This window comes from Sus scrofa, chromosome 14 (assembly GCF_054392235.1).
Source record: "Sus scrofa isolate SSC_HxYL_T2T_F1_AM1 chromosome 14, Sscrofa_HxYL_maternal_Yorkshire_Landrace_v2.0, whole genome shotgun sequence".
Classification (NCBI taxonomy): Eukaryota; Metazoa; Chordata; class Mammalia; order Artiodactyla; family Suidae; genus Sus; species Sus scrofa.
The window spans coordinates 136512566-136529463 of record NC_139396.1 but is presented as its reverse complement, the minus strand read 5'-3'; the positions used below and the strand labels follow the sequence as shown (position 1 = coordinate 136529463).

The window sequence follows — 16898 nt, the reverse complement described above, 5'->3', positions numbered from 1 at the left end:
ATAACTTTTTTCTCTCCACTCCTACAACTGTACATCTTATTTCCTTTTGTGGTTGTAATAAACATTTCGATTCCTTAGGATAGTAAGGATATAAGGGGTTCCAACTGAAAGGATACCTAAATGGTAGATTTACTAAATAATATCATTTTTCCATCCCATCTGCCACTAGCAATCTTCCCAGATGTCAATTAGTTGTTAAATGTTAACAGAAAGGTGTTGTATTTTTATATTTTAAACAAATTAAACCATAGAAACAATTCTTGTTAGAATATATTTTTTTGGCCGTGCCCATGGCATGTGAACTTCTCAGGCCAAGTATTGAAAACACACCACAGCAGAGACCCAAGCCATTGCAGTGAGTGACAATGGCAGATCTTTAACCCACTGTGCCACAAGAGAACTCCCTTTGTTGGAATATTTTCATAGGTTAGAATATTTCTTACTATTAAGTGTGTAAAAATAAGTTTTTACAGATATCCAGGTTTGGGCAATCATCGAATGGTGAAAACCCTACTTAATATTAGTTTTCAAAATACTCTCTCCATAAAATTAGTTCCTTTAGAAAAGCAGTCACTTTCTCACTCACCGTTAAAATGGTAACTTTATCTTGAAAGGATAGACTCGTGGGAGGTTAAGGAAAAGGCGCTATCATTTTCCACTTGCTCACTTTGGCTTTTATTAAATTATCTTCAATTTGTGGTTATTCACAAGAATCATTTGATAAGCCTTAAATCCACTTAACCACACACAGATAAAGTGCAATAAAACCAACCACTGTCAACTTAAATTGAGTTATTCCCAGTTCTCCCTCCGGTATCTTAGTGTGCAGGACTCACTCTGGACCAGACTGCCTGTGACCATCATTCATTCAGATTGGCCAGTGCCTCAGCCACAGAATTTTTTGCTTTTCATTATCAAGCCATATTTTAAATATTGGCCAAAACTAATTTTCTCTTTTTAAGGTTAAAAAAAATTAAATATACATAGATATTTGCATATTTTCTTCCCTTACCTCCAAGGATGACTTTGTGCATACCTTCACACATTCCACCTCAGAAACTACTGGTCTGACAATCCCAGGATGATTCCAGATAGGCAGATTTTGGTGCAATACACAGGACCATTTTCCAAAATGGCCAGCACCCCTATGTAAAGGATTCTCCAAACATGAGAAGTTTTCAAGCAGAAGCTAGATGACCATCTGGTTGTTTACTTACTAGAGATGAAGTAGCAGGGGAAAGTGGATTGGATTCAATTACTTCCAAGAAACTTTCCTTTGTAGTAAATACTAGAAATGACAGGTAGCACTTCAATTTAGAAGAAAAGTAATCGATAACTGCAAGCTAGACTAGTAGTAGTCAAAAGATCTACCATCAAGTTCAGTGACCTTGGGTAAGTCATTTAATCTTCCTGGCTAATGTTTTTTCATCTGTAAAACATGGGGCCAGAATTTAATCACTTGTGAGGCCCCATACAGCTCTAATATTCTGGGGTTCTATAATTCTTCTAAAACATACTTTTTAGAAAGATTTTCTGTTTAAGTTTTAATTAGAAGTTGAGTTTTGTTCAAATGCCTTTTTAGTGTATATTACAGTAATGTGTGATTCTGTTGTTATTAATGTAATGTGTTTTGTAGCTGTTGTATCAATTTTGTAATTCTGGAATTATTTCAGCAAGTCTTCCAAATATTTCTCCACTCAACTTTTCTAAGATTTTATTAGGATTTTTGCATCTATGTTCATAAATAATAATCTCCTAAATTTCTTTATATTATCTTTTTTTTTAATGAAAATTGCATCTACTTCAGCAAAGGGCTGGGTATCTTGCTATCATTTTCTATACTTTGGGAGTATATGGAATGAAAAAGTGTCAGGACAGCTACTGCAAGCAAATGACATTTTAATTGGTTGTTTTTGACAATTTACGGATTATTTCTCTGACCAATCTGGACATACTCTCTTTTAAATACAGGTTTTATATTATATCTTTATAAGGAGCCAGACATTTTGATACTAGTAATTAAATTTTTAGCATCAAGCTGACAAATCTAATTGATTTATTTTATATATATATATACCTTTATATATATTTTATATGTAAAGGTCAATTATAACTTTACTAATTTGTACTTTTATGATTGAGCTGACACTTTACCAACTGAATCTATAAGGACGAATGAATGGCTTCACTTTTGAAATTTTTCAATTTTTTTTTTCAAATTTTTGTCATTCATGCTTGGTTTTCTTATTCCACTTTGATTTCTTTTGTTCTCTTATGTTCTTTTTCCAAATTCTAACTACAAACTCCTTTAAAAAAACAAAAAGAAAGCATTTCTTTTCACCTTTCCCCAATACAGAGATTTAAAGCATGATTTTTTTTTCTCTTTAGAGTACCACTTGAATATCATCACATAAATTGGCTTGCACAAAATCTGAATTTTAATTATTATCTCTTTTTTTGGCCGCACCTGTGGCATGTGGAACTTCCTGGACCAGGGATCAAACCCACACCAAAGCAGCAATCCAAGCCACAGCAGTGACACCACCAGATCCTTAACTTGCTGAACCACCAGGGAACTCCTAGGATTTTCATTATTTTGAAATTATCCTCCAACATATCCTCTACAACCCAAATGTTAAGAATTATCTTGTCTCCATGTTTGATCACCATTTAATTCTACATAACCTATTTCTACAAAAAAACCTATTAAATTATGCATACATTTCTGCCTGTTCTCATTTCTGTCTATTTTCTTTCATGTATTTTGGCATGATGTTCTTTAGAATGACTAAAGCAGTACTATTAGGTTTTCGTTATTTAATGTAAATTTCATATTTACCATTAAAATTTTGATTGTGGAATGTATTTTATTAGGTATAATATAAGAAATCACTGCTTCTTTAATATTTGTTCCAATATGGAATTCTCTTGCGGCAGAGCAGGTTAAGGATCTGGTGTTGTCACTGCAGTGGCTTGGGTCACTGCGTGATGCAGGCTCCATCCCTGACCTCGGAACTTCCACATACTCCGGACACGGCCAAAAAAAATTGTTCCAATAAAGTAGATAATTATCAAGGACACACTATATAGCACAGGGAAATCTACTCATTAGTTGTAATAACCTATATGGAAAAAAAAGAATGGAATATGTATATATGTAACTGATTCACTTTGCTATATACCTGAAACTAATACAGCATTGTAAGTCAACTATACTTCAATAAAATAAAATAAAAATTTGTTCCAATATGATGAAGAAAACATAGACCACACCTTTATTTTTTTTCCCTCTTAAATGTTTCTTTGGGAGTTCCCGTTATGGCGCAGCAGAAACGAATCCAACTAGGAACCATGAGGTTGTGGGTTCACCCCAGCCTCGCTCAATGGGTTAAGTATCCGGCATTGCCATGAGCTGTGGTATAGGTTACAGACACGGCTAAGATCTGGCATTGCTGTGGCTGTAGTGTAGGCCAGCATCTGTAGCTCTGATTTGACCCCTAGCCTGGGAATCTCCATATGCCATGGGTATGGCTCTAAAAAAAAAAAAAAAGAAAGATTTCTTTGCTTCCTGTATACTTAGATGGTTGAACTTGGTTTTGTTTTCTAAACTGCTGATTTTTTTTTTTTTTTTTTTGGTTTAATCAGTCCTTAGATGTTCTAGGTAGATAATCCTACTGTAAGATAACAATTTGTCTCTCCAATGCTAATATTTACCTTTAATTTAAATTTCCGCACCAGGTGTGACTTTTAGCAGACTGTTGAATAAAAACTGTAATAGGAGTTCCCTGGTGTCTCAGCAGGTTAAGGATCTGGCGTTGTGACTGCAGCTGCATGCTGTGGCCATGGCCAAAAAGAAAAAAAGAAAAAAGAAAGTGTGACAGATAATGCTTCAAATGTTTTACTCTTACGTGAGAATTGCTGTAAGTTTGCAGCCCTTCTTTTTAAGGTAAATTGAACCTGTTTACATTTAATTGTAATAAATGTTTATAGAATGAATGAATAAGTGAATTCCTATATTCATAGTTCTTTTTACCTTAATATGCGTATATATAAAATGCAGTAACCTGATGATATACAATATGAATTAAACTGGACTCATATTTGCTTTTTTTTTTTCTTTCAGTAAAAACACCATTTTCTTTTTTCTTTTTTTTTAGGGTTGCACTCACGGCATATGGAAGGTCCCAGGCTAGGGGTCGAATCAGAGTGTAGCTGGATCCTTAACCCACTGAGCAAGGCCAGGGACTGAACCCTCTTCATCCTCATGGATACTAGTCGGGTCTGTTACCACTGAGTCACAACAGGGACTCCTGGAGTCCCATTTTATATTCAAGCAAAGTATAGACATTCAGACCTGACAGGAGATAATGGTAATGGCATTTAATGAGACAAATTCAATGAGCATAGGTAAATGTCTACAAACATAAGGTTTTCTCTCCAGGGCACAACCCTACACCCCAGTGACTTACAGTAATTCAACTGCGTTCCCATCTGGCAATAATGTCATAAAAGTGAATTTGCTGGGAGTTCCCGTCGTGGCGCAGCGGTTAACGAATCCGACTAGGAACCATGAGATTGCGGGTTCGGTCCCTGCCCTTGCTCAGTGGGCTGTGGTGTAGGTCGCAGATTCGGCTCGGATCCCGAGTTGCTGTGGCTCTGGCGTAGGCCGGTGGCTACAGCTCCAATTCGACCCCTAGCCTGGGAACCTCCACATGCCGCAGGATCGGCCCAAGAAATAGCTAAAAAGACAAAAAAAAAAAAAAAAAGTGAATTTGCTAATGACTAGCAAAATTACAAAATGACCTCAAGGCCACTTAATCAAGTGTCACAACAACAAAGAAAACCTAGGAATGAAGGTCAAGGCAGGAGGTTGCAGCTGGCCAGATATGCTATCATTTGCCTCCTTTTCATTTAGGAATTTGCTGTAACAAAGTAAGTATCTCCTCTCAGTTATTAGAAAAGAAAACAACAGGTATTACCTATTGCCATTCTCTGACCATGAAATTAAAATGTTTCCTGAATGTATGATTAGAAGAAAAAAAGTCTTTAAAAAAGAATATTAATTATTCTTAAATGTTCACAATATTAATTATTCTTATATGTTCACAATAGAAGCTCTATGTCTGAATTTAAAACATTACTCAGTATTTGCTTAAGAAATAACATTTAGATAATGTGACTTTTGACATACTAAGAGTCTATGGGATGTCCATGGTAAGACATCTTTTAATTCTGCTTTAACATCAAGAAAGGCAACTTAAAAATTCAATAAGAGACTGGGTAGATCTGATTCAAGAAGTGCTTCTGAAATTCAATCACCTAGCTTTCTTTCAGGAGAAACTATTCATCTTCACAGATTCTTTTCTAACATAACGTTCGGAGAAGAAAAGGGAAAATCAAACCCACAGCACAATAATTATGTAAGATATCTCCTCCTCAGTGTCAGGTGAAGAAGTGCCTTTGCCCCCTTGTAAGCTGTTCTATTTCAAGAGGTGATTCAACTGGTCCTGTAGATTTGATGATTGCTCAACGCTATAAATTAGAATAGAGAAAAAGGTTTATCTGGAATGACCAATAATGACATCGTGTTGTCAGAGGAGCCCTCTATGCAATCATACTTTCTTTTGCCTTTGAATGTGAAGGCTATTGGGGGGCAGATTCACGGTTCGATGCAGAGATAGGAGTATTCCTCTACGTTCTTTGTATGCAATGCTCTACTGTTTCTGCAAGTCCAATTTCATACTTTCTCCCTAGAAAAATGGAGAACTAGGAGTTCCCGTCATGGCTCAGTGGTTAACAAATCCAACTAGGAACCATGAGGTTTCGGGTTCGATCCCTGGCTTTGCTCAGTGGGCTAAGGATCTGGCATTTCTATGAGCTGTGGTGTGGGTCAGAGACACAACTTGGATCTGGCGTAGGCCAGCAGCTGTAGCTCCAATTCAACCCCTAGCCTGGGAACCTCCATATGCCACGAGTGCGGCCCTTAGAAAAGACAAAAGAGACCAAAAAAAAAAAAGAAAAGAAAAATGGAGAACTAGATACTGCAAGGAAAAATGCAATCAGTGCAAAAAAAAAAGACTTCATTGTGCAAATGATTTGCACAAAATACGTACACAAAGCATATTATACACATAGTTCTGCTGAACTAAACCAAAATTTATTTTCGTTCACTAGGGTCCCACGTGTTTAAACTATGAAGAAAAGGTGTGCAAAACCAATTAGCAGTGTAAACAATATTGCAAGGGACAGATTTAATCCACTATAAAAATAAAAAGGCTGTTTAATGACTTCAGCATATTTACCCTACTTAATGAGTAATACTAATGTAAAAGGTTTTCTACTCCTTAAGGTTGGTCACTACAACCTAGAACTTTTAGAAAGCCGTTGCTGGCAGTGAATTGATGTATTGGATGCCTTTGAAATATTCTTTATATTCCCAATGAGCTATTCTAGACTGTATGTCGATGTAAGGGCCTATGTCAGCCAGAATTTTATCTCAAACCTAGGCCCAGCAATATGATTTCCCTAAGTCTGCTGCAGTTAGTTGCCGCCCCCTCTCCCGACTCCTCTACCTCTGGGGTTACTTACTTCTTCTGAATAGCTTCTTGCCTAAATCAGAAAAGAAAAAGAGGAATATAAACATCAGGAAATTCAGTGAGGCAGGAGAAGTTATTCACGGCTATATAGACAAAACAAATATATACATATGGAGCAAATTTCCAGCTTGTCACATTTTATATGTCTGTCTACCCTAAGAGTATAGAGTTACTGAAAAGATGTAATAATACACCATCAGATTGAGGGATGTGGTCAAACACACAACAGTATGGCTCAAATTCAGTCTGGGTGTGTGGAGTCAAAGGGTCACACGCCTGATAAGTACAAACCCCAAAAATGAACATTCAGCATTTTAAAAATCAAGAGTTCGATTCCCAACCCAGATATTTCCAAGAGGTACATAAGTATAGTATCGACGACATAAAATAAAAAGCAAAATGAAATGAGATGAAAAGTTAATTAAATTATAATTTTGTCCAAAACTATAATGGAGAAGGGATCTCTTATCTTTCAAAACCTCCTGGATGATTTATATATAGTTAGAGCTGGGTTACACATGGGAATGTAAGATAAAGGTCAGTTAGACATGATTCCCAGGGAAGGTGCAGACACGCCAGGAAAGACCTCAGGCACAGACAACTGACATGTACTGATTAAAGTGCCTACTGGGTGCCAGGTGCAGTGCATGCGTGTGGTCCTGGCCTGGGCCCCACCCTTGCGGGGTTTACAGTCTCTCCCTCTAAGGAGCTCTCAAATTACTAGAGAGGTTCACAATGGTGGTCCCTGCTCTGATTGCACCCCATACCCCAACTTCTTCTGCAGTCTCAGGCAGCTCTTCCAGAGGGAACACATCCTTGACTGACCCCACCTTTACTCCCAGCCCCTCCCTCCGAGGGAAAACATGCTTAAGACAAAGGTCACAAGAGGCAGCCTGGGCAAGATGACGGAGAAGCAAGTGCAGCAGTCACTGGAGAGGGCATACTCACTGGTATTGAAGATGTGTTGTTATTATGGCCATTTTCCTTAAACTCTGCATAAAAGAAAAAAAAAAAAAAAGAGAGAGAGAAATAGAACATTCCACTTCCCTGTAGCCACACAAACGATGCATATAAAACCCACCCCATAACAAATTGTTTCTTACATCCTCTGAGTGCAAGATGGCATCTTCCTGTAGTACCATGTTTCGAGCTGCCTGACCTAACAGCTGGAAGACAAAAATAAAATGGTAATAATCAAAATGTCCCAACTTCCTGTAATCTTCCCTCTGCAGCTGTTATACCACCACCCTCTCTCCTCCCCCCACTCTCCCACCCCATACAAATACAAACCCTCCAAATGTAATGGAGCATAATTTCCCATTTGTTCACACTGAAAATCTATTTCATTGTTACTACGGCAGTTCTGGCATGGGCTCCACCTCTGTTCCAAAGGCCACTGAGAAATCAAGTCTTCCCCAACTGCTGAGCTTATTAATCAAGGGCGAAGAGGAAAAGCCTGTGAAAAGAAACTGGCTCCACAGGCCTAGTGAGAACGTAACACTTGATTCTTTCAAGGCAAATCTGAGATTTGGGGTGGTTTGTGAAGCCTGAGAGGGCAGGAGTTAGGCTAGGATTTTAGGGGGATAGAAGGAATTTAAGCTATTCAGGAATGGAACGAGAGACACAGAGGGAAAAAAAGACCTGGGAAGAAAGATCCCTGGGATTTTAAAGTGGAAAACTGCCAAGTGAAGCTGGGGGCGAGAGAAGGAGAAATGTGGCAGCAGATTTTAAAGAGTTCACTGAGGGCTGGGCCCTGAGGCCGAGGCAGAAGGCTAAGTGAGCTGTTTCCACTGGGTGGCCTGTGGTCAGGAGAGCTGACTCTGCACTGAGTGGCAAGAAGAGATTAACAGAGGTTTCTGGCCTGCTGCGGCACACTGATCTGGACAGACATGAAGTCCGGCCATGTAAGGGAGCCACGGTCACGTGTGCCTACCAACCTTCCCTGTCCCCTTGCATGAGAGAGGTTCCCGTAAAAGGAAGACGGATGACTTCAAATTAACCAGGAACAGGAGCACTTGCTCCAGCCTCCAGATTCCCCTCACAGCAAATTATTTTTCTTTTTCTTTTTAAGTTTAAAAATTAAACTTTACAAGGAGTTCCCTTGTAGCACAGTGGGTTAAGTAGCCAGTGTTGTCATTGCCACAGCCTGGGTCACTGCTGTGGCACAGGTTCAAACCCTGGCTAAGGACTTTCTGCCTGCCGCAGGCGTGGCCAAAAAAACAAACAAAAACAAACCAACTTTATGAGCTTCTAAAGGCAAAACAAGAAAAGAAGACCTTCCGCCCAACCTCTTCCCCTCCCCAGTATCTCTCCCCCAGATATAAGTATTTTTTATTAGTTTTTGGTTTATCTTTCCATTGTTCCTTTATAAAACAATGGACATATGAATATGTTCTGCCCTCCTTACTTTTTTTTTTTTTTTTTTTTTGTCTTTTTGCTATTTCTTGGGCCGCCCCTGCGGCATATGGAGGTTCCCAGGCTAGGGGTCGAATCGGAGCCATAGCCACCAGCCTGCGCCAGAGCCACAGCAATGCGGGATCCAAGCCACGTCTGCAACCTACACCACAGCTCACGGCAATGCCAGATCGTTAACCCACTGAGCAAGGGCAGGGACTGAACCCTCAACCTCATGGTTCCTAGTCAGATTCGTTAACCACTGCGCCACGACGGGAACTCCCCTCCTTACTTTTAATGTCACCTACCGTATGTGCTACTCCAGACTCAGCCGTTTTCACCTGATAATACACACTGAGACGGATCTGCAGCTGTGGATCCTGATTCTCCACCTTGTTGTTTTAGAGCTGCTAAGCCGCCCCAGTATTCAGCTGGTCTTCCGCTACCACTAAAGACTTGGGGCTGTTTCCAGTCTTTTGCTTAAGTAGTGCTACAAAAAAATACCTTATATATCTTTGTATCTTTTTGCCAGCATAACTTTGGAATAGACTCAGAATCTTGATTGTGACCGCTAGATCAAAGGGTTTTAATTTTGCTACCTATTACCAAACTCCTCCCCCACCCTGTTAAGGTTATAACACTTTGCATTCCCGGCACAAGCACGAGGGTATGTGAATTCCTGTTCCCTCCATGGGGAACACTTTTTTTTTTTTTTTTTGGCTGCGCCCTCAGCAGGGATTGAATTCCCTGGGACTGAACCTGCACCACTGCAGTGATCCAAGTCACAGCAGTGACAAGACTTGTTCCTTAATCAGTAGGCCACCAGGGTACTTCCTTGTGGCCACTTTTAAGTGGCAAACTCCAAACTCCTATAGATGGGGGACGCTGATTGACATTTCTGCCATTGACTGACGGCAGAAAGAAAAGTTTCTAACAGAATCTTCCTCATTCATTCAACAAATATTTATGAAGTGCTTATGAGCCAGTAAGAGACATAGGCCCCGTCCTCACAGGGTTCACAATCTGAGATTACCAAGAGGACAAAGGTACTATAATACCTGTGGTACGTGCTGAAGGAGAAGCACTGAAAGCCCTGGGAGCTTGGGGGGCAGGGGTGTCTCACCCACTACAGGGTAGGTGCTCAGGGAAAGCACCTTAAAAAAAGTGATTTTTTTTTTTTTTTTTCCTTAATGGCTGCACCTGCAGCATATGGAAGTTTCCAGGCCAGGGATTGAATCAGAGCCACAGCTTCAGCAACAGTGGATCCTTTAACCCACTGCACTGGGTCAGGAATCGAACCCTCACCTCTGCAGTAACCCAAGCCACTACAGTAGGATTCTTAACCCACTGTGCCACAGCGGGAACTCCAAAGTGACTTCTAAGCTGAGACCTAAAGGTTGGTGTTTAGAATTTCAATGTACAATTTTACAAAAAAGTAACATGGTCGTATTTACTATTTTAGAAGGGTGGTAAGCAGAATGGACTAGACAGAGGACTGAAGACAGAGAGTTTCATTAGGAGAACATTTTAGTTTTCTAGACAAGAAACGAGAGTTGCCTGAACCATAGAAACTGCAATTAAAAAAAAAAAGGACGGTAGGTTTGAGAGGCGTTCAGAAGGTAAATTTGATGGGACTTGTGATGGCCTGGAATGCAGGGGTTGTTGTAGAGACAAGGCCTTTTCTTTGAAGACAGATGTAGTCATTGACATTCTGCATTATTTTCTTACACGAACTAACCACACAAATAAAATATCATCTAAGATTTCCAGTTTTGGTTTCTTTAAAGCAGAACACCATCTTTTTTTTTTTTTTTTTTTTTTGCTTTTTAGGGCTGCACCTGCAGCATATGGAAGTTCCCAGACTAGAGTTCAAATCAGAGCCACAGCTACTGGTCACAGCCACAGCAACGCAAGATCTGAGCCGCTGCATCTGCAAGCTACACCACAGCTCACAGCAACGCCAGATCCCTGACCCACTGAGCAAGGCCAAGGATCAAACCCCCATCCTCATGGATTCTAGTCAGATTCATTTCCGCTGCACCACAATGGGAATTCCCAAAGCAGAGCAACATTTTAAATACACCTGCAAAACTATCTGAGTATGGAGTCTTTTTAGATTTCTATGAATTTTCCCCAGGCTTAGACCACTGTCTTGCTCATAATTAGCTCGATACCAGTTTGTCTTGGTATTTATCTTCAACAAGTACTTCTGATTCTCAACTTCGTTTAGCAATCCTTTTTCTTTGCTCATATTTCATCATTTTCCATCTTATTTCATGAAACAATATGGTTGCAATAGCAAGCACAAGTGCCTTACACAGGTTTAGGGAAAAAAACGCAATGAACCCTTACCAAGCACACAATTCAACTGGAGCAGCAGAAGCACGGGTGTGCAAGAGAGGAGTGTATTGGTCACAAGCATTCACTGTGCCAGGAGAACAAGTTGGCATCATTTCCTCCAGCCATACTGGTCTCCCTGCATTCCTTATACACGTTCCCATCTCTTTGCATCTGTCATGTCCTCGACTCGGAACCCTCTGCCTCCTGATGTCCATACAGTTTACTCCTTCACTCCATTCAAGTATCTGCTCAAAAGTCACCTCCTCCAAGAGCCCTTCCCTGACCACCCTATTTAGAGGAAACCCTTTCACCACTCTATTCCCAGCTGTATTATTTTTTTCATAGCACTAAGACCACCACCTGATTCTTTTTGTATTTCATTTGTTTCTCTGTCTCTTCATTAAACTGAAAGTTTTCTAAGTACAGGGACTTAGTTTTGCATATCTCCCACTCCCTGGTACCCAGAACAGCTCCTGGCACAGAGCAGACAGTAAATATTTGTTAAATGGAAGGTGAGGAATGAGTGTTTTGCACATGGGAATTGTCAGTTAGTCAAACAAAATAGCTATGTGGAGACTGCTGAAGAGAGGGGCAAGAAGGAGTGAAAATCAGTAAGACATCCCATAACCTCACAGTCTAGGAGAGGAAATGGCAAAAATACATAAGTAACTATAGAAAAATGCAATATGATATGTAATAAGTGTCATGTAAAAGATGCAGTAAAAAAGATACAAGTTCAGGCTTGAGAAATGTATCAACTCTGTCCCAGAACACTGGACTTGTCTCAGCTTAACTCACACCGCTGACTGAGCACCCTCTCCAAATCTATTCCAGAAGAAGCCTTTGAAAAATACACAAGGAGGAGAGACAGGAATGAGCAAGCCACATTAGGGCGGTCAAGGGTGGCACAGTGGCTTTTCAGCCATTTAATCCAGCTGGTACCACATAAGAAGTGGTGTCAAAGAGTGTAGGCCTAGCACCAGTCTGCCTAGGTTTCAATCCTGCCTCTCCCCCTTCCTGGAAGCTGTGACTTTGGACAAGTGAAATTCCACTCTGCAAGAAAAATAACTCCTTAATAAACAATAAGGTCCTATGATGGAACATGATGGAGGAGAATGTGAGAAAAAGATGTATGTATATATATGTGTGTGTGTGTGTGTGTGTGTGTGTGTGTGTGTGTGTGTGTGTGTGTGTGTGTGTGTGTATACACTTTGCTGTACAGTAGAAATTGACAGAACACTGTAAAGCAACTATAATGGAAAAAATAAAAATCACTAAATAAATAAATAAATAAAAATGGGGAAAAAAAAAAGGTCCTACTGTATAGCACAAGAAACTGTAGTCAATCTCCTAGAACAGACTATGATGAAAAAGAATATAAAAAAGAATGTGTCATTATATTTTTTTATACTAAGTCACTTTGCTGTAGGCAGAAATCAGTACAACACTGAATATCAACAAAACTTTAATTTTATTTATTTTTTGTTTGTTTTTGTCTTTTCGAGGGCCGCTCCCGCAGCATATGGAGGTTCCCAGGCTAAGGGTCGAATCGGAGCTGTAGCCACCAGCCTACACCGGAGCCATAGCAATGTGGGATCCGAGCCGCATCTGTGACCTACACCATAGCTCACGGCAACACCGGACCCTTAACCCACTGAGCAAGACCAGGGATAGAACCAACAACCTCATGGTTCCTAGTCGGATTCGTTAACCACCGCGCCACGACAGGAACTCCCAAAACTTTAATTTTAAGAAAAAGAAAAGTACCTACTTTATTAGTGATTATAAAGACCTGGAGTTCCCACTGAGGCTCAGTGGGTTAAGAACCCAACATAGTCTCCATTAGGATGAGGGTTCAATCCCTGGCCTTGCTTATTGCCACGAGCTGTGGTGTAGGTCGCAGATGTGACTCAGATCCAGTGTTGTCGTGGCTCTGGTGTAGACCTCAGCTGCAGCTCCAATTCAATCCCTAGGCCAGGAACTTCCATATGCCCCAAGTGTGGCCATAAAAAGAAAAAAAAAATTATAAAGACTTAATGAATTAAACTCAGAAGACACAGCAGTGTCTAGCACATCATAGATGCTCAATAAATCTGTTTATTATGATGAATGTGGAAGTTCAACACACACTTGTATTAACTGTGAACACCATCTATTTTTAAACATATATATATATTTAATACCTTGTTTCTCTCCAAAAAAGACGCAAGGCAGGAGTTCCCGTCGTGGCGCAGTGGTTAACGAATCCGACTAGGAACCATGAGGTTGCGGGTTCGGTCCCTGCCCTTGCTCAGTGGGTTAACGATCCGGCGTTGCCGTGAGCTGTGGTGTAGGTTGCAGACTTGGCTCGGATCCAGCGTTGCTGTGGCTCTGGCGTAGGCCGGTGGCTGCAGCTCCGATTGGACCCCTAGCCTGGGAACCTCCATATGCCGCGGGAGCGGCCCAAGAAATAGCAAAAAGACAAAAAAAAAAAAAAAAGAAAAGAAAAAAGAAAAGATGCAAGGCAATTTATTCCAAACTACTTTGTGTATGTGTACATGTGTACACAAACTGTTTAAAAAAAAAAAACAGAAATAGAATCTAAAAATCATGAAAAGGAGAAGGCAGCAGATAAGTCTACCACTAACATAGAAAATTTCTGACATAGAAAATTTCTGCGCAACCAAGGCAAAAAGTGTGAAATACAATAAGTTGTGTAATTCTTATTTGGTAAAAGGCAACACAACAATTCTTCAAAAGAGATAATGTGTTCTCTGATGTTGAATCCTAAAATGAGTATACCACATGGGACCTCATAAAAAGCATATTTGGGATCACCAGATCAGTGACTTCAACAAGAGTGTTATGGCAAATGCAAACACTTTCTTCATACAGTTGTTTCTTGCAACCACTATAAATAAAAGCTAAGGACATAACGAAAGCTAATTTTGTAAAGATAACTCTCTTGGTGTTAGGGAACCATTGACCAAAACTGCCCACCTTGGCCAAGCAGACAATAGCATGACTTGTCTCATAGCAGGAGGCCCTGATAAAGCAGGTGGTGCTGCCCTGAAGGCTAACTGGAAGGATACGGAGGGGCCAACAGCAGGAAGGAGACAAACAACTTCCCAGGATCCTTGGTGCTGGGATCCACCTTGACTGAAAGGTACACGCATCACCAAGAAGGACCCTGGGCCAGACCACTTACAAGCCAAGCAAGATGACTGGCCAGAGACAACCCAGAAACTAACCTCATTCCCATAAACCCAGAGACTACGAGCTACATGGCAAAGCAGTTCTCCTGGGTTCCCTTACCCTGCCGCCCTCCACCCGGGTGCCCCTTCCCAATAAAGTCTCTTGCTTTGTCAGCACGTGTGTCTCCTACGACCATTCATTTCTGAGTGTTAGAGACAAGAGCCCATTCTCAGGCCCTGGAAGGGGTACCCCTTCCTGCAACATTAGGACCCTACACTAATATGAATAAAGCTGCCTTGAACATTCATATACATATCTGAAGACTTGTGGACATATTATGCTTGAAAATGCAACTACATAGAAACTAATAAAATAAGAGTTAGGAAAAAAAAGAATTGGTCCATGAAGCTGCAGGTTCAATCCCTGGCATTGCTCAGTGGGTTAAGGACCCGGCATTGCCATGAGCTGTGGTGTAGGTTGCAGACCCGGCTTGCATCCTGCATTGCCGTGGCTGTGGTGTAGGCCGGCAGCTGCAGCTCCGATTCAACCCGTAGCCTGGGAACCTCCATATGCCACGGGTGCGGCCCTAAAATGACACACAAAAAAATACGTGTTGAAAATGAATAGCTAAGATACACTGCTACTGAGTTAACTACCAGCAAGACAATGGCATACAGGAGAAAGCCACAGAAATCCAAAGACTCCATTCTCAGAGTGTTTTACAAATGTATTCAAGATGTTTTCCACTTTAATGAAACCAAACCTGGACATCTTAGATGATATATTACGTGCATGGTTGATTTAAATAAGAAAGCAATGGACCTGTTTTCTTTTTTCCTGGGTACAAACTTAGAAGTTGAATGGCTGAGTCATTAGACCCATTTCATTTGTTCAATCATCTGTCATTTGGGCATCTGGACTGTTTCCAGTTTGGTGCTATTATGGATAAATACCCTATGTATCTGTACAAGTCTCTGTGTGGACATAAATTTTCATTTCCCTTGGGTGAATGTTTCAGAGAACAGTGATTGATTTTTTTTTTTTTTTTTTTTTTTTTTGGAGAAAAACTGCACATATATAAAGCTTGCTGGTGTGAAAGGCCATCAAATAATTCCATTCCTGGAACCAGCCAAAGAATAATGGGGGGAAAATCAGGAAGAAGGAGAAAGCTAATTTAAGAAACAGAAAACCAAGAACGTAGCCAGAAAGATAAGTCAGAAAGGGAGAAATCAGTGGACAGATGACGCAGAAAAATGTAGAAGTAATATGGGACGTTGAGAGCAAAACCATGCAGAATTTAGGGGCCAAATGGGACGGATCCTCACTAGAGACAACCCTGAGGAACAAATAAGGAACTCGTTAGGCCCACTATCTCACATATCATCTAAGGCAATCTCTGCTTTAAAGCACAGATTCCCATCACTTCGTTTCTTACCCACCTCACGCTCCCTGCTTGTCCTACCTGGAGAGACTACACACCCCAGAATGCAACACTCGCTCTCCGCGAAGCGCTCTCCTTCACCAGCTCACAGACTACAGTTCCCAGGATGCAGAGCGACCCCCCCTCCCCCCGCCGCCCGCCCGGTTTTGGAAGGCAGGAGAGCCTCGGGGATATTAGGCCCGGAGAATCTACTTCTAGCTCACCTCAGAGCTCCGGGAGCCCTTCAGCACCTGCTTGGTGAGCGCAATCACGTCAGTACCACAGGTGTTCACCTTCTCTGTGAGAAGCCCCTTCACGGACTGACCAAATCGTGCTTGCGAATCTGGGGTCCCAGTCGCCATCACTTCAAATAGTGAGCACCTCCTCACGGGCGATGGCAAGTCGCTGGGGCCAAAAGAGGCGCAAAGCGGAAGGCAAGGAGACGTCGTTAGGGAGGGACGCATGCGCCTAGCGGAGGTTGCGCTTTGCAAATTTTAAATTCATTTAAAATACTCAGTTGATATCCTGAAGAAGACAGGGCCCACGCAGACATCGATTGAGGGGATGGAGGACAACTTCAGTAAACCCATGGTTTAAAATCAGAAGGTCTGGGTTACAGTCCCAATTCTGCTGTTTAGTTGTGTGACTGGAAATGTTACAACCTCTGCAACTTGTGTGCCTCATCTGTAAAATAGAAGTGATAACGTTAAAGTCTCTGAAGGTTATGAGAATGAATTAAGATCATTCAGTTCCATTTTTAACAGACATTTCATGAAGGAAATACCAAACACTGTGCTGGGCTGAGGATAGACAAAGAAATGAGATGCATGCAGTCTTTGTCTCCAATGAACTCCCTGGTGAGGAAGCATATAAACAAACAGAAGAAAACCAGGAAGAACAACCCAGTAGAAAAATTGGCAAAGTTCACAAACAGGCAATTAAAAAAATAAATAAGATAGCCAATAGGTATGAAA

General features: G+C 40.9%; 2 protein-coding genes across 2 annotated transcripts in view; one reads left to right on the top strand and one right to left on the bottom strand.

The window, feature by feature from the left end:
• PCGF6 (polycomb group ring finger 6) overlaps positions 1-16898 on the top strand; it is a 1082924-nt gene that overhangs the window by 438757 nt on the left and 627269 nt on the right. The gene's annotated exons all lie outside the window — the stretch shown is intronic.
• BORCS7 (BLOC-1 related complex subunit 7) lies at positions 4367-16316 on the bottom strand. Its single transcript, NM_001244615.1, is given in 5 exon segments — positions 4367-5532; positions 6589-6609; positions 7545-7588; positions 7700-7762; positions 16149-16316. Coding segments are annotated over 5 exon segments (318 nt in total). The 5' UTR covers positions 16287-16316; the 3' UTR covers positions 4367-5480.